Raw genomic sequence first — 21,943 nt, forward strand, 5'->3', positions numbered from 1 at the left:
CTATTAGTACTCTTGACTCTAACTCTTTCTATTATAGACATGGTTTTTACTCAGTTTTCGACTAATCTAGGCCAAGTCTTGATACTTGCCTTTTTAGGTGGTGGTAATTTGAATATGCGAGGTGCTCTATTAGTTGCCTTGGCCCTTCCAATGTTATCAAGATTAGAATTCTAATGGAATCGTTTTGATGGGTGGAATCAAATTGGTAAGATCAAATCACAGCAGGGTACAATCCTATAAATAAATTTTAATATGTTATAATAATTAATACATGGATATAATTGTACGTAATAGAGCTTTAATATGTGCGTCAAAGTTTCTTTGATTATATTTCTTTTGGTTTTTAATAGTTGTTATACTTTTGCATGCCGTTTAAAGTATAATTTTAATCCTTAATATTTTTAATTTTGTATAATAAAAAATTTTAAAAAATTAATATTATAAAATATGTATTTAGACAAATCAAATTAGATTTCACTTGATTATATTTTATATTATACTTCCTTCGTTCCAAATACATAGTTAAGTGAGAGTTTAGTTCATTCGTCTTTATATTTTCTTTATTCTATTACACTTGTAACGGATAATAATATTTTTTCAAACATATTACAATCAGTTGCGACTTGCGAGTATTTTAGGATGGGGTTGCGACTTGTGAGTTATTACTTATTAGTAGTATTTGTTTAATAAGATATGAACGTGCGGCTCAAGGCCTAAATTGTAGTCATTGGAGTAATTTAAGGGTGACGTGTCGACTAATAGAAGTTGACACTTTGTTTTTTAAAAGAAAATATTCCATTGTTAATGGTGATCACTCTAATGGAGATCACTTTCAAAACTCTCTCAGCACTTAGACTTTTGATCCATTACCCGCGTCCTTCAATGTTAGAATTAATATGCGGAAGTTGTAGTGGATTATTGATTTTGATTAATAAATATTGAAGATGCTAGTATGAAAAATAAAGAGGAGAGTTGATGACTTTTGTGAAAAAAGGTTTTTTGTATTATGTGGCTTAGTTACAAATGAGAGCATGCAACACATATATATAGTGCTTCTATGTTGGTGCTTTCACCATCATTATGTTTCTAGTCTTTTCTACAACTTGTAGATAGTTCTAGACTATTAGCTTTAGGGTGTTCGTCTAGATAGTTCTAGGATATCATAGAATTTTTTTTACTTACTTCTTGATACATTACTCCCTAGATTTTTCTAGATTACATTATTTAACACTCCCCCTTAATCTGAAAAATCTTGGACTCCTAGCTGTCTTCTGAATTTGATGAACTTTTCTGTTGGAAGTGCCTTGGTAAATATGTCTGCGAGTTGCTCCTCTGTCTTGCAGAATTTTAGCTTGATCTCTTGTTTCTCGACCAATTCACGAATGAAGTGGTGTCGTATCTCAATATTCTTTGTGCGACTATGGAAGACTGGATTCTTTGTCATGGCTATTGCTGACATATTGTCACAATAGATGGTAGTTGCATCTTCTGTCTTTTGTTATAGATCTTTTAGGATTCTTCTTAGCCATACTGCTTCACATGTCGCGCTTGTCGCTGATACGTATTCTGCTTCTGATGATGATAGTGCTACTGTAGCTTGTTTCTTTGATGACCATGAGATAGACTTGGACCCTAGCTGGAACACGTATCCACTTGTACTTCTTCGATCGTCGATGCTTCCTGCCCAGTCACTATCCGTGTAGCCTATGAGCTTGTAGTCTGCTTCGGACTCGTACGTTATCCCATAGCTTTTTGTTCCTTTGATATACCTGAGTATCCTCTTGGCTGCTGCTAAGTGAGCTTTGCTTGGCTCACTCATACTTGAGATGATGCTGACTGCATGAACGATGTCTGGTCTTGTATTTGTAAGATATATGAGAGATCCGACTAAACTTCGGTAGATTGATGCATCCACCTTTTCTTTTCCATCATTCTTTGAGAGCTTCTCATTTGTAGCCATTGGTGTAGCCATTGGCTTACAATCGCTCATGTTGAATTTTTTGAGCATATCCTCGACATATTTTTCTTGTGAGAGTAATATTTTACCTGGACTTTGCTTGACTTGCATGCCAAGGAAGTACTTCATAGCTCCGAGGTCTGTCATTTCATATTCTAACATCATTGTCTTTTTGAAGTCTTCTATCATCCTCAGATCGGTGCCTGTGTAGATTAGATCATCTACGTATAGGCATAAGATGAGAAACTTTGGCCCTTGGGTCTTGATATAGAGTGATGGCTCATTTGGGCTTTTTACAAAGCCATTTTGGAGAAGATATCCATCGATTTTGCTGTTCCAGGCCCGAGGGGCTTGCTTGAGCCCATAGAGGGCTTTTCGAAGGCGATACACCTTATCTTTTTTTCCTTTGATTATATATCCTTGAGGTTGTTCGACATATACCTCTTCTTCTAGCTCCCCATTGAGAAATGCTGATTTGACATCTAATTGATAAACTTGCAATTTAAATTGAGCTGCTAGAGCTAGGACTGACCTGATTGTCTCCATACGGACAACTGGAGCATATGTCTCGTTGAAGTCAATTCCAGGTTGCTGTGAGTATCCTTTTGCAACTAGACGAGCTTTTTACTTTTGAATGGAGCCATCTTTATTGCGCTTGATCTTGTAAACCCATCTGAGACCGATCACGTCCTTGTCTTGAGGTTTGTCAACAAGCTCCCATGTGTCGTTCTTTTCTATCATCTTAATCTCCTCGTTCATGGCTTCGATCCATCTTTCTTCTTGAGCTGCTTCTTCAAAGTTTTGTGGTTCTCCTGCAAAGAGTGCCATGATGGTGTGATTGCATTGATAATCTTTCAAGTAGCTTGGTGGACATCGATCTCGTTGTGATCTTCGAACTTGTTGAGCTGGGCTTGAGTGACTTGGCTCCAACCTTGAGCTTTGTGATGTAGATGGACTTCTTGGGCTCCTTGATGGTGTTCCTGGATTGGTTGATGGTGATGGACTTGCAGATGATTGAGTTGGTGACTGAATTGGATCTTCTCCTTCATCTGGGCTTGGTGGTGGAATGACTTCTACTGGAACTTCAACATCGTTCTCGTTCCATTGCCATTGCGCCTTTTCATCGAATATGACATCTCTGGAGATGATTAACTCCTTGGATTCGGGCTGATAGAGACGATATCCTTTAGACTCGTCACTGTATCCAATGAAGATACATTTTTCTCCTTTTCCGTCTAGCTTATCCCGATTCTCCTTCGGGACGTGGGCATATGCAATGCACCCGAAAACTTTGAGGTGCTCAACCCTTGGCTTTCTTTTGTGCCAAGCTTCATACGGCGTCATGCTTCTTACCGCTTTTGTGGGAGACCTGTTAAGTATGTAAATAGCTGTGTGGACAGCTTCTGCCCAAAAAAGTTTAGGCAGTTTTTTTCCTTGCATCATACTCCGAGCCATTTCAGCAATTGTCCTGTTTCTCCTTTCTGCAACACCATTTTGTTGTGGTGTGTGTCTGACTGTGAGCTCCTTTTTGATGCCGTGCTGTTTACAAAATTTGTTGAATTCATTGCTTGTGAATTCTCCCCCACGATCGGTTCTTAGAACCTTTATTGAATGCCCACTTTGTTTTTCTGTTAGGGCTTTAAATTGCATGAAGTGGGATAATGCTTCTGATTTTTTCTCCAAGAAATACACCCACATCATGCGTGAAAAATCGTCCACAATCAATAGAAAGTATCTTTTTCCGCCAAGAGACGGATTCCTGGTAGGACCCCATATATCAGCATGGACAAGCTCTAATGGAGCTCTAGCCCTCCATAATGAGGTTGGGAATGGTGATCTATGCATTTTGCCATAGATACAACCCTCACAAATTTTCTTTTCATTAGTGATTGGTGGTAGCCCAATCACCATTTCTCTATTTTTTAACAGTTTTAAACTGTCAAAATTTAAATGTCCGAAGCTCAAATGCCACAATTCGGATTCATTCACCATTGTACTTAGGGCAGTATTAAACTCCAATTGCATTTTAAGAGGAAAAATTTTATTTGGAGCCATTTTAGTGGTAGTGATTAATTGCCCCTTTTTCTTATCATATATGTGGCATTGATTATTATCAAATTTTACCATATACCCTTTTTGGACTAACTGACCCACACTTAACAAATTTTGTGCTAGCCCAGGGACATAAAAAACATCGGGGATGAATTTAGAGGAGCCGTTTTTTGTTTTAACAACAATTGTTCCTTTTCCGGCAACTACTTGGTTACTCCCATCACCAAGTGTTATTTGTGATTTTATATTTTCATCAAGATTAGCAAATGAATTTTTATTTCCGGTCATGTGGTTGGAGCAACCACTATCAATGTACCATGTGTCAGTTTGCTCTTCTTGAGCATTCAGACATGTGTAAAATAATTGATCATTATTTTCTGTGAAATTAGCCTCTTCCTTTTGCCGGAAATAACAATCTTTTTCAAAATGAGAGTGTCGAGTACATTTTTTGCATTTGTACCGACAATCTCTTGTATTATGATTGTTTTTCTTGCATAATATGCAATAAGAGTTGTTATCTCGGCTCCCTTGATTTTTATGATTTCCTCTCCCCCTACCACGGTTGTTAAAATTGCCCTTTTTTGGTTGAAAATTATTACCGTGGCCATTTATATTTTTTCCATTATTAGAAAATTTTAATTTAGCCTGAAAAGCTTGTTCAATTGGTTGCTTTTCAAATTTACGCATTCTTTCTTCATGTGCTAATAAAGAGCCCATTAATTCAGTCATGGTGAGTGAACTTAAATCTTTATTAGATTCTTCTATAGCAGCCACAATATGATCAAATTTTTTGGTTAAAGTTCTTAATATTTTTCGAATTATTTTAACATCTTCAATGGTGTCTCCATTGGATCGAATTTGGTTAACAATATTTGAGACTCGGTCGGTATATGATTGAATTGACTCATTATCGGTCATTTGCATACTATCAAATTGACCCCATAAAGATTGTAGTTTGAAGAGTATTACCTTTTCCGAGCCTCGATATTTTGTCTCCAAAGTGCTCCATGCCTCCTTTGCAGTTGTAGCGGTCATGATTGTTGGTAGGATCGTCTCATCTACTCCATGATATATTATAGAGAGGGCATAATGATCCCTTCTTTTGTTTTGCTTGTATTGACACTTTTTAGTGTCATCCCAAGAAGCCTCTTCATTGGCATCTTTGGGTTGTTCATAACCATCTTGAATAATTTCCCATATATCTTGGGTAATGAAAATTGATTTCATTTGCATACTCCATTGATCAAATTTCTCCCCTTTAAATATAGGTACCCAATTAACTTGGGGATTAAATATGTTTGTGTTTGTGTTTGAATTGGGATTAGGGGAGGCCATTTATATATATGTGGAGTTGGTATTGATATGAAATTTGGATGATATATGATTGAAAAAAAAGGTTTTGGATTAGTGGCTCTGATACCAAATGTTAGAATTAATATGCGGAAGTTGTAGTGGATTATTGATTTTGATTAATAAATATTGAAGATGCTAGTATGAAAAATAAAGAGGAGAGTTGATGGCTTTTGTGAAAAAAGGTTTTTTGTATTATGTGGCTTAGTTACAAATAAGAGCATGCAACACATATATATAGTGCTTCTATGTTGGTGCTTTCACCATCATTATGTTTCTAGTCTTTTCTACAACTTGTAGATAGTTCTAGACTATTAGCTTTAGCGTGTTAGTCTAGATAGTTCTAAGATATCATAGAATTTTTTTTACTTACTTCTTGATACATTACTCCCTAGATTTTTCTAGATTACATTATTTAACAATATGAACGTGCGGCTCAAGGCCTAAATTGTAGTCATTGGAGTAATTTAAGGGTGACGTGTCGACTAATAGAAGTTGACACTTTGTTTTTTAAAAGAAAATATTCCATTGTTAATGGTGATCACTTTCAAAACTCTCTCAGCACTTAGACTTTTGATCCATTACCCGCGTCCTTCAATCTATTCTTTCTTCCATTATCTCCTTTCCCATGCTTCCATTTTTCCACTCTTTACTTCTCTACTTCATTATTTCTCATCATTTTCCCCAACCTTTGAAGTTCTTCTGAAGGAAACTGCTTATTCTCTGCTAAGTTACTAACCAATAGGAGTTCTTTTCTACCTAGAACTGTTTGTTAAAGGAATTTAATAAGTGGGTCTGAATTCATATCCTCAAGTGTTTGACTTAATTCGAATTTGTTGCTATTTTGTCAATTTTTAAGCTCTGGAATGAATCCTAGGGTTCAAGATTACATTGGAATAACAAATGGAAACATATTACACTTAGTCAATGATAATGTTTTTCCTGTACATTCAAATGGTAATATTTATCTTAATGGGTTACCCAATTTGAGAAATGGGTTTGTGGGTCATAATAGTAACACTATCAGTAGTAGTAGAACTAGTAGAGATGTTAATGGAGTTAATTCCATCTTCCCTGATGATCCAAGCTTAACAAATGTATCCTCCATATCTAGTCTTTCCCATGAAGAGAATTTCTCAGAAGACTGTGATTTTTCAGATTCTGTTTTGAAATTTATAAATCAGATTCTTGTGGAAGAAGATGTGGAGGGTAAGGGATGTATGCTTCAGGAATCTTTGCAACATCAAGCCCTTCAAGGTGCTCAAAATTCCAATTACCTTCCTCAGCTTGATTCACAACCAAAGCTTTCTTACTTTTCTCCAAATTTCAACAATAACAACAGTATATTGGTTGATCCCAATTGGATTTATGAACAAGAAAACTTATATGGTCTTGAATTTGAGAATACTTTTCCTCCTTACCAACCCTTATTGTCATCATCTTGCCCAATTAGTGTAGACTATGCCATGGATGTGGGCTTGATGGGTTCTCACTCGGCTGCAATTGGGGTCCCTGAAACGTGTCGTGGGTTCCTTTCGATTCGCAATGACTTGTTTGTTAGTGCTGATGCAAATGGGTTACCTTTGAAATTAGGGGATAGGTCCTTAAATCAAGGATTGAACCAAGATTTAGATGAATTTAGGGATGGATGGCGTGTTAGGAAGAATGGGTTTAGAGTAAACCTTGATACAAAAGAAGAGAGGAGTTCAAAACAGGCTGCTATATATGAAGATTCTAATGTGCGGTCAGATATGTTTGACAAGGTTCTGTTGCATCATGGTGGTGATCAAAATGAGCTTGTTGTGTCTCTTAGAACAACATTGCGATCAGCTGCGTTCAATAAGACCGAAATAAGTGATCAGTCGAAAGGATCGATTGGTGGGAAGGGTCGTGGTAGGAACCGAGGTAGAAGAAAGGAACTGGTGGATTTGAGGACACTTCTTATAACTTGTGCACACGCTGTTGCTACTGATGATCGTCGGATTGCAAATGAATTACTAAAGCAGATCAGGCAGCACTCATCTCCTCTCGGTGATGGGAACCAGCGGTTGGCTCATTATTTGGCTGATGGGCTCGAGGCTCGATTGGCAGGGATGGGTAGCCAGATTTATAAGGCGCTTACTAGCCAAAGAACGGCTGCTGCAGATGTGTTAAAAGCTTATTTACTCTACCTTGCAGCCTGTCCATTCAGGAAGCTGTCGAATTTTTTCTCGAACAAGTCGATTGCAAAGCGAACAAGAAAAGCCGCGAAAATTCACATAATTGATTTTGGGATTCTATATGGGTTTCAATGGCCTACTTTCATTCAAAGGCAATCAATGAGAGAGGGCGGACCACCAAGGATTAAGATTACTGGCATTGATTTTCCTCAACCTGGGTTTAGACCAGCTGAAAGGGTTGAGGAGACAGGGCGGCGTTTGGAGAATTATGCCCATGAATTCGGAGTTCCTTTCAAGTATCGTGCAATAGCAAAGAGATGGGATGCTATTGTGCCAGAAGATTTTGACATTGATGAGGATGAGGTAGTTGTTGTGAATTGTATTTATAGATTGAAGAACATGCCAGATGAAACAGTTTGTGTGGAAAGTTCTAGAAACATTGTTCTGAAACTGATTAGAAAACTGAACCCGGATTTCTTCATCCATGGTGTGGTGAATGGTGCATACAGTGCACCCTTCTTTGTGACCAGATTTAGGGAGGCTCTTTTTCACTTCTCCGCACAGTTCGATGTGCTCGAAACTGTGGTGCCCCGAGAGTACGATGAGAGGATGTTGATTGAGAGAGATCTTCTTGCTAGGGAGGCCCTCAATGTCGTAGCTTGCGAAGGATGGGAAAGGGTGGAGCGCCCAGAGACGTACAAGCAGTGGAAGATTCGTTTGATCAGAGCTGGTTTTACGCAGCTCCCTCTTGACTCGGAGATTAAGGAGCGTGCTTTGACGCAGGTGCACTCGGCTTACCACAAGGATTTTATGACCGATGAAGACAGTCGATGGCTGCTTCTAGGATGGAGAGGACGGGTTTTGTTTGCTTTGAGCATATGGCAACCTGCATAAACGACTTAGCTCGAAGCAAAGTTTCGACAAAATGCGAGTTTTGCCTCTTAGTCCCATGTTGATACTGTGATTGAAGATCTAATGTATCAAAGAAACTTGTGCTGTAGCTGAGCCTATTTGCTTGTTACTTGGTAGGATTAAGATTATTTGTTGTTTTTGTTCCCAGAACAACAAGCCTTTATGTGAAGGGTGGGGCCTGAGAAGCAGCATTTAGAGGATCAATTAACTGAGCAGACAGATGCAGCTGCAGGCTGCAGCCATCCTTAGAGACCCAAGTTGTCCATTTACAGTTTGCATATCCTTTTAATTATGTGTCATTGTCTAGCATCACTCAACCTCGTTTTTTGTATCAAGGTGGAGATGAGCCTCATTATGGGAACAATTGTGTAAAATATGAAATTTAGAACTTATTTTTGCTTATGTTTCCTCTATAGTTTGTAGCTGATTTCTTGAGTAATTGTTGGTTCATGTAGCGGATCTTTTTTAGGCATTAGGCTTTAAGGTTATTGTGTGTAGTACTCACAAAGCTTGTATTCATTTTTTTTTGGTGCGGATCGATACCTGTGTTGTCTTTCATTATGCTATGGCCCGTTTGGTTATCGGTAATAAATACTAATAAAGAGAATAGTTTACGACAAACCCTAAGGGTTTGTGTCTGGATATGGGTCCACAGAAAATAAATGGGTCTGGGTCTAAGTCTAGTTAGACCCGATTCAGACCCAATCCAAGACCATCCCTACTCTTTTCCATGAGGTCTTCGGTTCGAACCAAGGAGAGATATTTGCCTTCTTCCTTGGTCTTTCTGGCCTTGGGCCTCTCGAAGAAGTTACAAATGCCACCTCTTGATCATTTGGGTTGAGCCGGCTAGCTCTCGGTTGGTTAATCTATTGGTAGTTCTTTGCCGGATGGGGTCATAGACTGGTTTGCCCTCGATTCTACCGATATTAAAAAATCAAGAAAAACATAGTAGAACAATGGAGGAACAAAACAAACAAGCAAGAACACAAGTCAATGGTGTCTTGGACACTTCCCCTCAAACAGGATTATACTTCATCAACCATTGAACAATACATTAATGAATATTACCCGCAAACAAAGAAACAATACATTAAGTTTTTCCGTGTCTTATTATGTGTTTTTTTTATAAATAATCTTATCTATTTTAAATCTTTAAAATGCATAGTGTCTACAACCCTATTCCTAGTACAGCCGAAAAAATTGATTTCTTGCGGCGGAAGTAACATTAAAATAACATTTCCATTCCTTTTCAAACTTAATGCTCCCATAACAATTCACACCCATAGTTGGTTTTATGACGAGTGACGAACACGAATGAAAGCTGGAAATGCAGTACCCCCTTCCATCAAATTTGACCGTAGGTGTTCCGTGGAAAAATCAGAAAAAATATAAGTTAAATGAAGGATATGAATCAACAAAATAATAGTCAAAACTAAAAATAGAGCTGATTTGATGTGGCGGAGTAAAAAGTCGATTATTATATAGTTAAGAGTTTCGTTCGTCGGTTTTTTCAGATTAGATTAACTAAATACTCCCTATAAAACTTTTTAATTCTCCCATTAAAATTAGACACAAATATTAAAAAGGTGAAAGGGCCACTTTGAATAGTATACCCATGTGATTTAGTGGGTATTAGGAGTTAAATAGTAAGTTTCGAATACAATGTCTAGAGTTGGGTCAATTTTCGATTTTGTGTGTACAAAAATATCTTTATTGATTTTTATATACACATTGTTTTTAGTCCAATCAAATCATGCTCTATAAATTGGGTGCGAGTGTATTTAAGTTTTCAAAACATCAATTATCTTTCATTTGGATATCCACCATTTTGGATCACCTTATATTGAACATCATATGGGTTTGAATAGCATCTCTTGAATTTTTTTTGGTTAAAATTTGGATGGCAGCCATTTTGGATACCTCTATCCATACATTTCGAACATCACATTCCTGCACATTCACAACAGAAAAACACCCCCAATATACGGGCAGTAAATAACACGAAATTCTGCCTCAAACCACAGTCACACAGATTGTCAGAAAAGATCCACCTATTATTGGGGTTTGACAAGTAATAGAGTCCAAAATCTAGCTACCCTAAAATCAAAAACGAGTTGCGACTTGGGAGAACAGAGCTTTAAAATCAGTAGTTGGTTCACCACTCCCCTCCGGCTTCGAAGCCAAGTCAAAAGCCTTGAACTTTGCCTCCTCAAATTGCAAAGCCTGTTAAGGTTTAACAGATACAGATTAAGCAGGTCGATCTAAACAATACTAACAAGACAACATGAACCTTAACAATAAAATTCAGTTTACACGCTTTAATGTTACAATCTACTTTCTTCCGTGCGATGTATAAGTTCAGGTCATTTATAAAACGGAAACAAAACACGGAAATCATTCCAAATGACAAATATACCTGAATACAGACTTCTGCAACATCAGCCCTTGGCACAGTTCTCGTTTGAGTTTGAAGAAGTTCATCATCTTTTCCAGTAAGCAATTCCCTGAGGCCTCCTGGTTTGTCCAGCAAGCCTCCAGCCCTGAAACAGCCATTGTCACTTAGTCCTTACTATAAAATTATTGAACAGTACATTGGAAAGTTAAAATCACGTTTCAAGTTTTAATGGCTGCCATAAACAAGGCATGCCCTTCATGATATTCATTCATGGAGGATTTACATGGTTTTATTAGGTGTTCAGTATGAAAATGTCATGCTATTTATATGAGGTTACTTATGAATTATGATGTTAAGTTTGATGGAAACTGCTATGTTCTTTGAAGATGTTAAGTTCAAAAGGGGAAATAAGGTTAGAGCCAATGCCATTAGCCCATTATGACAATCCATTAGGGGAAGGAGAAAAGTAATTCCCGATGATTACATATTTACATACCAGGGCAGGAAGTATGACAACATGGAAAAGGTTGATGATGTTCTTGTATTTCTTCAGGTTTTATGAGGAATCATACCATCAACTTCGTCAACCCATGAAAAGTTCAGAGACTTACTGCTCGTCTTATAGGTAAAGGACATATTCAAAAACAATGAATTGACTGTATAAAGAGACTTTTTGTCCGGTTTTTCATCAAAGGAATTTTATAGGACAATCACGGCTCTAGTTGCACATTTTGATTCGAAGATTCATCAACTGGATAGAAAACATTTCTCAACGGCGCAACATTAATGAAACAATCAATGTGATGCAACCTAAAAACGGTGTCGGGAGATCCAAACAAATAGTTTGTAAATTAACAAATTTTATCTATGGCCCTATGGGGTATAACCAACAACTCTTCAATGGTATCACAATTTCATCAAATCATTATCTCTTATGGATTTGAGATGAATGATGTAAATGATTGCATGTATCAATGTCACATGATTTAGTAATCTCCTCGCAATTCCTGAATTAAAAAAAAAAAAAAAAGAAGAGCAAACTATGGTCGGTTTTGGGCTATTTTGGGTTATTTTGAGCGAATTGCATTCAAAAGGCAAAATTATGTCATAGTGATGTGTATCATTAGTTCAACAGGATCAAGATGACTTTCCTGGAATTCTTCGTCATTGGCATTTTAGTATACAATATTGTAGACTAGAAGTTACCCTATCTCTAAAGGAGACAAATAAGTCTCAACCAATGCCTTAAGAAAACTATGGAAAATTCAAGAAGCGCAAACGATTTCTATGCTTTGAAATTGAATGTAGGAAGTCTTATTTATGCCCAAGTTTGTACGCATCCAGACATACCTTACAATTACATTTTTTGTTGAAGTGTTAGCCAAATATCTTAGCAATTCATGAATAGATAATTGGAAAGAAAATTACATTTTTTGTTGAAGTGTTAGCCAAATATCTTAGCAATTCATGAATAGATAATTGGAAAGAAGCCAAAAGGGAAATGAGGTATTTCAAGAGAACAAAAGATTAGCTAGCATACAGGAAATCAGATAATTTAAAGGTCGTTGGATACTCTAAGTCTCTTTTGCGGTTTACGGAGACTTTAGTAGATCTGCTTCAGGTTATGTTAATTTACAGGTAGGAGGTGTTATATCATGGAAAAGTGTAGCACAAGAGATGATAGCTACTTCAACCATGGAAATTCAATTGTTAGCTTTTCATCACACCAAGGAATATGTATGTGCAATTTAATCACAAGGTTGCAAATTATAAATGTGGCTCCAAAGCTAATTAAGATATATTGTGACACTAAAACAACGTTGAGAACTTGAGTAAGTCTTAACTCTAAATACACTAAAGTTAAAAATCGAGCTATCAACAAAGGGTTAAAAAAATTTAAGGCACATTAATCGCTATAAGTTTCTCATAATTTTATGATGCAAATTAAGTTTTGCATTTAATCAGTTGAGTTAACATTCAAGTTAGTATAGTTGTTTCAAGAAGGGCTTGTTGAAAATTGACATGTAAAACCACCTTCATGTAATTTTAAAGCTACACATTTCATGATTGATCTATATCATCATGTTGTATTGGTATTAAATAAATAAATGTTCAATTCAAGATTAATGAATAGCTATAAACTTATAACTATGACTTTTCACCTTCTAATTACATTATGTGTTGGCTCTATATGACCCATCCCTTTAGACCCAAAGGAGTAACTCTATCAATAAATCAATTAGATGATACACTGGAAAGTCGGAAAACCAACATCTAAACAGGAGATTTACTGGGTGTTTAATCATGTATGAAAATGTCATGCTACTTATATGAAGTTACTGATGATATATGATGCTAAAGGCCAATCAGGAACAATATTTTTGTTATTACAAGGGTATTGTTGTGTGACCTTCCACATGCAGAAGCCACTTATGATTGGATATAACATGTTTTGTATGTTTTCAGAATGTCATAAAAATCATAGTCCTCTGTTTGTATAATTCAAATTAAATGTTTTACATAATGATATATATAAAGTACCTCTTTATCTATGAGATCCTTATGATGTAATAAACAATATTCAACAAATAATGAACTTTTAAAATTATTATTTATATAGGACTTTCTGAACTTTCTGTGTGATCAATGAGAACCTTCTATAGCTAGAGATATTGTGACCCTTACTGTAGTAAACCTAGTGTTTGATTGATTTTAACTATGAATTTGATCAAAAAACCTTAGTTTTTGACTTTAATATTTGCTTTATTTTACTTTTATTTTCCAGAAAATCATTTAACATACGTTCTTGTTCTTCTTCCAAACATTTCTTGATTTTGATCCTCCCATGGATTACGCATCAACTCTAACTATTCAATTTTCTGTTTCTTCACTATAGTCCTATAAAAGGTGACCACCATCTCTTCCCAAGGCATATTTTATGGAAAATGATCAAACATTCAACACCAAATAAAGAAAAAAGCATGACAAAAGAAAACCAGAAAGCACTTTATGATTATCAATTCCAAACACAAAATTGCGTATTAAGATATGGGTTATATGTTGAAACAGGTGTGTACTGTGTACCTTATGATTGTATACGGCATTCCAGACTCAGCCAGATACTGTTCCGCCTTTCTCTTCCAGATCTGAAACATTATGATTATCAATCAATTCTATTAGAGTTTTATTCCAGACTATGAGATTCATATATGCATGAGATGAATATGCTTTTTAGAATTTAGATAGCTATTTTGCACGTATCAAGAAATTTACAAAGAATAATTGCTTATTAATCACTTCTCAACAATGCTAAAGATTTTAGTTGTTTTATTTTTGATTATAATGGACTATATGACTCATTAAACCATGTCCCCTTTTTATTTATGTGATAATGTGAAGTTGCAGTTGATGTTTGTTATTTGGGGTCAATGGGAAATAATCTCTTCATTGTCCATTTATCACACGGGTAAAGTTAATTATTTCTGGACCTCCTAATCCTGCTTAGGTGGAAACTACTCAATGACATTGGATAATAAGATGAAATCAACAAAAGATCTGCACAATTTATAACCTGATTCCAATACTGCTCACCAACATCATAATTTTTCTGAGCTCCCCATGTAAAGTACAGAAGAACTGTAATGATATTATAGTAACGACAAGTGTGGACCTAGTCAAGCTACCATGAGTGTAGAAGTGAATTTAGGCTTATAAATAAAATGATAGATATTAATACACATCAACAGATGATGCCTTTACCAACAGAGTTCAAGTTCAGGCCTTGGGTGTCTTGGCTGCCAATGCATGTATAACCAGATAAAAGCTACTATTCCTTTTGGTAAATCCTTAATTTGTAACTCAGAGTTATGTGTGCTACTCCTCCATATCTTTTTATTTGTTAGCTATTTGATTTATGTCTCAGAGTTATGTGTCTCTTCTAAGTTAATATTTATCTTTTTTAATCTTCTCATATAATATGAACTTTGTCTTCATACATATCAGTTTTTTTTTTTTCTAAGTTGGTGAAGATAATCTCTTTGATATAACTATATCAGAAATCAAAAGTAAAAATTAAAATGTAGAAAAAAACAGTTCTGATTTTCAAAAGGAGTTAATCACAAAACATAAGCATTTCAATTAGGACTTAGGTGCATCAAAAACGATAACCTTCCAAATCTGATACTCACCTAATTTCTAGTATCTTCTTATCTCGTCTCATTCGCAATAATATAGCTTGGTGATTGCAAAAACTTTCTTAATGATTTTACTTATTGTTCACGATGAAAACCCAGCCCAATTACATAACAATTTCACTTGAACATTACCATGCTTGTACAAAGAATTCCAGAGCACTAAATAGAAGTGGGGGAAATTAACTAACCAATATATTTCCATTTCCAAGGCTGTTGAGGGGATGATTAGGGTCGGTTCCTCCCATAGATCCAACCAGGACAATTTGCTTTACTCCAGCAGCTTTGGCTGTTCAAAGAGATGAAATCCAGGGCCCCAGAGATTTTGCTTTAATAGAACAGTAAAATGGAAAATACAAAGAGAAAGTTAAAGTAAGAAACTCATACCAGCATCGATTTGGTTCTTCTGTCCAATCCAGTCAACCTAAAAAGTGACTAGTTTTTATTAATTTCTGATATGGAACGGAAAAGGACAAGTAGAAATTTTAGTGAAGTTACCTGCTCTGGATATGCTCCATCGTCAAAACAAAATTCAGGCCTCTCCCTAGCAGGATTTGATCCTGGCTTCATTTTGGGCACTGCACTTGTAAGAATTATAAGAGCATCAACACCCTCGATTGCAGGGGTAATGCTATCAGTATCCCTAATATCTCCAACGAAAACATCATCTGCTCCACCAATTGTCTGCTTACTCTCTTCTGTTCTGACCAAACCTCTTCCATTGAACTGATCAGATCTTTCCTTTAACTTACTGTAAACAATTTGTCCTTTCAACAGACAAAACATAGACATGTCATTTAGCAAAAGCAGAAGAAAGAAGTGAATTTTATGACTTTGACGCACACAAAAAACAAACTCAATTTTTATACATTCATAAAGGTGTAAAGTGTAAAGTGTAGACAAAGTTCTCATGTTCAGGTCCTGTTTTAGACATTTGGAGTTGCTCTTACTTTGATTATGACAGAACAAGGATCTTGAGTCTTAAAGAATCAGTAATTAAAACTCATCAGACAATACACATGAAAAGTCCATTGATGTATAAGTGACAAGTGAAAGAAAACAATGGTTCATTAACTGATAGTAAATATACAGATCCCATTGTCAGGTTCATGGCTTATTTGATAGAAAAACTAAGAATGTTATTGGAAGAGACGTAGTATGTTTCTAGCAACATAATGTGGATCAGCATACAAACAAAGGACACAAAGAGTTGAACTATGTGATGAGTTTCTAGGTGTGTAGGATATGCACTACCAAGGCACTAAGACCAAACCCTGATGTGTATAGGAAAAGTGAATTCTCTAGGATCTTATATCATCAAAGAACTTGATCTTCATTTCAAATTCCAGAAGAACTTGATTTTCATTTCAAATTCCGGAAAATAATGGATATTCTCCCCTTGATTCATGCAGTGAATCATGTAACTTGATATTACTTCCCTTATTTGTAGGTTCTGCTCTTAAGTAATATTCCTAGTATATCTTTGTATTTTTGTCAAGCTAGTTTACCGTTTTATGTTAGCCTAGTTCCTTACTAATCTATAGCCTTAACTAATTGTAAATCTTTAGTCTGTTCTTTCATGCATTTATTCATTCATCTTGTTTATGAATGGCAGCACAAATTCTGCTTAGATTGTAATTCTTGCTGCATTAATAAAAGACAAAAACTCTCCTTTTCCAACTCTACTATCTCTTCCATAGCTCCATTACAATACATTTATACAGATGTCTGGACTTCTCCTTTATACTCACACGATGGTCTGAAATATTACATTATATTTGTTGATTATTTTACAAAATACATCTGGCTATATCCTATAAAACACAACTCCAAGGTTAAACTTATTTTTTTCGCTATAAGGCATTTTTTGAAAAAATTTTCCAATTGCCAATCAAAACTTTATACTCATACAATGGAGGTGAATATGAGGGTTTAAAACCTATTCTTTACCATGATGTATTACTCATCTTAACACACCACCCATACACCACAACATAGGCTTCTCTAAAGATGCCATAGACACATTGTTGAAACCTTTCTTAATCTCGTAACCGACACATATGCCTTTGACCTATGGGACTGACGCATGAACTATTTGGCAAACACCTCAATTATCAAAAATTAAGAAGTTTGAGTATCTTTGTTATCTATGGTTAAAACTTAAAATCATATAATAACCATAAAGTTGATCCTAAATCAACATCATGTATTTTTGTTGGGTACTCTCCCAGACCCAGTCAAAGTGCATATTGTCTTGATATAGATACAAATTGTAACTACACATCTAGGCATGTTCATTTTGATGAGCAAGTTATTCTTTTTGCAGCCCACTCAAGACCTGGTCCGGAATTACCAACCTTACTGGAAGTATGGGCTCCTCTATCTCTTCATATCTTACCTACACCTCAAGACCCTACTCATAATAGTGCATGACATTACAAATTCCCAACACCTAGCTAGCTCTCCTTTTCGCCACGTGCCTACCACTCAACCCTATACTCCACTTTCCCCTTCAGCTCTCTCTCAAACTGTTCCCTTGCAACCACTCCATCTCACCAACATTCCATGATAACTAGACTTCAAAAAGGCAGTACAAAACCTATTAATAAACTGAATCTAAATGCTTAACTTTTTGAACCTAAGTTACCCAAAAACATTGTTGAAAAGCCAAGTGTCGCGCAAGACCGTGGAAAATGAAATGAGTGCTTTACTCAAAAATCAAACTTGGCAACTTGTTCCCCTTTCTTCATCTTCAAAAATAGCTAGTACAAAATGGAGTTTTCGTCTAAAACGTGATCTTTTTTACACCATAAGGCCAGACTTGTAGCTCGCAGTTTTACTAAACAGGAAGGCATAGACCGTTGGGACACCTTTAGTCTGGTCTCATTGGTAACCTTCAGTATCTCAATCTTACCAGACTAGACATTTCTTTTGCAGTCAACAAACTCGCTCAATACAAGCAACGACCAACACAGGAACATATGCAATATCTTAGCATTATCCATCAGGGACATCTAATATGGGCATTACAACTCATGCCAGCTCACCGCATATACTTCATGCATTCTCGGATGCACATTGGCTTCGAAACAAATATGATTATATATCCACTACGGCACATGTTATATATATAGGTAAAAATCCTGTTAGTTGGTCTTCTCGCAAACATGCAATAACTGCTTAAATTCTTTGGTTAAAAACTTTTTTACTTGAACTTGGTTATTCCATATCTCATCAACCAGTCACCTACCCATGTTAGTACAAATCATGTTTTCCACACAAAAATGAAACATCTTGCTCTTGACTATCAATTTGTCTGTGAAAATGTTCAACATGGTAACCTTCATGTTTCGTACGTTTCTACTCGTGATCAATTGGCAGATGCTCTAACAAAACCACTTCCATGGCCTCAGAGTTTGATACGCAAAATTGAACTCTCTCATCGGCTGCCCATTTTGAGGGAGAGTATGAATGAAAGATAATGGACATTATCTCTCCCCTTGATTCAAGCAGTGAATCATGTAATTTGATATTACTTCCCTTGTTCGTAGGTTCTGTTTTTAAGTAATATTCCAAGTATATCTTTGTGTTTTCGTCAAGCTAGTTTTATGTTAGCCTAGTTCTTACAAATCTTTAGCCTTAACTTTAGGTAGTTGCTAGTTGTAAATATTCATTTATTCATTCATCTTGTTAATGAAAGGCAGCACAAATTCAAAACTCTTCATTATTCATTTGTCAATGGGATTTTCAAGTAAGCCCATGATTTACAACTCGTTTGGTTTGAAACAATGAAATATAAGGGATTTGAAGGAATTATTTTCCTAACTTCGATAGCAAATTTGAAGCGGAGGGATTTAGAAGGAATTAAATTCCTGATTTTTTTGTTAATTACAAATACTCTCAAAAAATGGAAAAAATTTGGAAAGAAAATGATATGTGTGTTCGTTTCCCTTTTCTCCTAAACTCTTATCCAAACAACGTGATAAGAAAATTCCTGCTTGCAGGATATGGCAGACAAAAACGTTGTTCAACGGGAATGTAAGCTTCATGATACAACTATGTAAGGAATACTGTACAATCACTTACTCACCTCCAAACACCAAATGTATTACGGTAAACAGCAGATAAGCAGGACAAAGAGCAAAAATTGAACAGTTTATTCTTATAAATCACAAAGAAAAAAGGTAATAACATATATTATACAGAATATTCTTTTAAGTCCTTCCTACCAAATCATTAAAGAAGACACCACAGACAGCCTTACATTACATATTACATTGATTTGCTCGAAATCCTCGATTATAATCAACTCTAAGAATAATTTGTCAAAATTCTTCAATTCCTCGATAAATTATAACTCGTGGTGTCTTCTTCGGTGATTTGTCTCAAAATCCATGAAAAACTGATAAGAATACAGAGATTAAAAAGAAAGTGAAAAGATAAGGTTAGCACTTACCAGTTCTTCCACCAGCACCAGTAACAAGAACAGTAGGTTTGCTGGATTCAGAAGCCATAGCCACACAAAGGTTTCTAAGACGTCTTCTTGGAATGGAAGAAGAAGAGAGAGAATGAAATGGGAATGGAGTAGTAGAAGCTACTGAACAACCATATTTATGGTGAGTATGAAATGAAAATGAAAGCGGTGGGCCATAATGTGCGGTTGAACCCATTTAATTTGAAGGAGTAGAGCCGAGGTTAGCGGTTACCAGATGCCAGTTAGTAGCACAGGCTCACAGCACTTCGTTGATTTCTCTACAACCCCAAATTATGGGGGCTTGTTTTTTTGTTGGCTGGACGAGAATTGGGGATGATGATCATTCGTCCATCTCTCCATCCACTTCACCCTTATCTTACCCCTTTTAGATAGGAGTTTGGACATAGTAACTTTTTGAGTTTTTACGGATGCTATCTATATTTCATATTCTTGAAATATAGTGTAAAAGGAAGCTCATCAATATAAAAAAACCACAAGTAAAAACATCTTCATCTTCTAATTTTTACTCATTCTATTTTTCTCTTTATCTTTCTAAGTTTTATATATATATATAAATTACTGAATGCACCTCTTCGCTCACTAAGGATAAGAATAGTTGGAGATGCCAGATTAATATTATAGACTATTAATAGTTTTTTTAGTTGTCTTTCGTGTCCTGATGTCTAGCTGTTTACTTACCTGTCCTTTTGTACTTTTTTTACTCAACGGGTCTATTATATTATCCAAACCCTTACTTTCGCTAATGTTGTTTTTCTGCAGGTAATTTTGATCTTGGGGCAACAGTATTAATCACATTCCTCTCTATGCAGGGTCTCACCTTTTGGGGGTAAAATTGACCGTTTTCCTCTAGTGTTCCCTTTGGATTGTCCGTCACCTTCCCTCACCCAGACACATGTTTTCGAGCGGGATATTGGGTTGATGATGATGATGATTAAAATTACTAAATGCACTAACGAACTTTGGTAGGTGGTAATAAACGGTAGTAATGGGAATGGAAAAAACTAGTGTGATTTTGGTTGAAAAATCTCTTGGTTACCTTGATGGCCATGGTAGTCCAAATTCAATAATCTCATTTTCTTTATAAAATGCATTCCAATTCATTACCATTGGGAGATGGGGTATTAGGTGGTAATGAAAATTTGTAAACAAAAAAATTTTTTTGTGATCAAAGTTTCATTACCATTGAAATGATATTGAACTTTTGATGAAATTTTACACTATAAATTATTCCCATTACCATCATTTAATACCACTAACCAAACTGGCCGTAAGAGTGTTTGGTATAAGGGAATAGGACTTGTGAGTAGGCCTGTCAAACAGATTAGGTTGGGTCGGGTTTGGGTTCGGGTCATATATAAACAGGTCAGAAAACCCTTGACTCAAACCCAACCCATTTAGTTAATTGGGTCGAAAATCACAACCTTGACCCGACCTGCAACAGATCAGGTTGACCTGATTTCGACCCATTTAACCCGTTTATAATTTTTTTCTTTTCGTTTTAAGGTTTTTAATGTTGATTAAATCTAATTTTTTGGCTTTAATTTTAACTTTATGTTCTTTTGTTGTTTATTTTGTATTTACTGTGAAAAATAAGAAAATATTAAATGAACTAAGTTTAGCTTATACTTATTGATTTAACTCGAAATTAACACATTTAATTAAATGGGTTATACAGGTTTTTTTTCAGGTTTAAAATTTTGACAGGAACCTAGCCCATTTAATAAACAGACCAGGTCGGGTCGACCCATTTAATTAATTGGGTCAAAAGTCTCAACCCAAACCCACTTATGTCGGGTTAAGTTCAGGTCGGGTCAACTTTTGCTAGCCCGACTTGTGAGACATTAATATGAAGCTTTTAAGATGAGACTTTAAGATAAAAAAAGTCTTATCTTTTGTTTGTTATGATAGGACTTAAGGAAAGATATAAGAATAAAAGTCTCAACTCAAATACCAACCTCCCATCTAGACATTTTTCTTGGAGGATTTGCTCATCTTTTAATCTCATTCTCTATCCCATTCCTGTGAAACAAACAAAGACTTGGTTTTTTTTTTTTTTTTTTTTTTTTTTTGCCAAAGTCTAATTCTCTCCTTGAAATCTCATGTGCCAAACACTCATAAGTTTATATGTTGTGTATATGTGTTGACAAATGCTTTATTAAGATCGTTTCACAATGAAACAGTTTAACATGTGCTAGTTATATTTTTATTTTCTCAAAAATTAATTAAAAAACGGTTTTTAATTAGTTATCTGATGTGTAAGTTTAACTCAATTAAATTTAAATTAAATATAAATGATTTGAGCTACTTGTATGGGCCCGTCTCGTGGTGAGACAGACTCATACAAGACTTGCTGATATGTGTTAGGTCGTGGTATGAGATTTTTCAACAAATATTTGGCAAAGAAAAAGAAAAAGTAATAATAGGAGTGACTCA

The 21,943-nt window shown here is 35.7% G+C and overlaps 2 protein-coding genes across 2 annotated transcripts; one reads left to right on the forward strand and one right to left on the reverse strand.

Moving 5' to 3' along the window:
- The first annotated feature begins 5,898 nt into the window (after positions 1-5,898).
- LOC130804509 (scarecrow-like protein 9) lies at positions 5,899-8,988 on the forward strand. Its single transcript, XM_057668966.1, has one exon. It carries the CDS (start codon positions 6,226-6,228, stop codon positions 8,410-8,412), a length of 2,187 nt encoding a protein of 728 aa, XP_057524949.1. The 5' UTR covers positions 5,899-6,225; the 3' UTR covers positions 8,413-8,988.
- Positions 8,989-10,285: 1,297 nt separating this feature from the next.
- On the reverse strand, positions 10,286-19,871 carry LOC130804510 (uncharacterized protein At5g02240). The gene is made up of 7 exons (XM_057668967.1): positions 19,472-19,871; positions 15,514-15,782; positions 15,403-15,439; positions 15,207-15,304; positions 13,910-13,971; positions 10,847-10,970; positions 10,286-10,653 (listed from the first exon to the last, which is right to left on the reverse strand). The coding sequence occupies exons 1-7, from the start codon at positions 19,683-19,685 to the stop codon at positions 10,534-10,536; spliced, it is 924 nt and encodes a 307-aa protein (XP_057524950.1). The 5' UTR covers positions 19,686-19,871; the 3' UTR covers positions 10,286-10,533.
- Between the last annotated feature and the right edge of the window lie 2,072 nt (positions 19,872-21,943).

The sequence above is a fragment of the Amaranthus tricolor genome, chromosome 17, assembly GCF_026212465.1.
Source record: "Amaranthus tricolor cultivar Red isolate AtriRed21 chromosome 17, ASM2621246v1, whole genome shotgun sequence".
In the NCBI taxonomy this organism is placed as follows: Eukaryota; Viridiplantae; Streptophyta; class Magnoliopsida; order Caryophyllales; family Amaranthaceae; genus Amaranthus; species Amaranthus tricolor.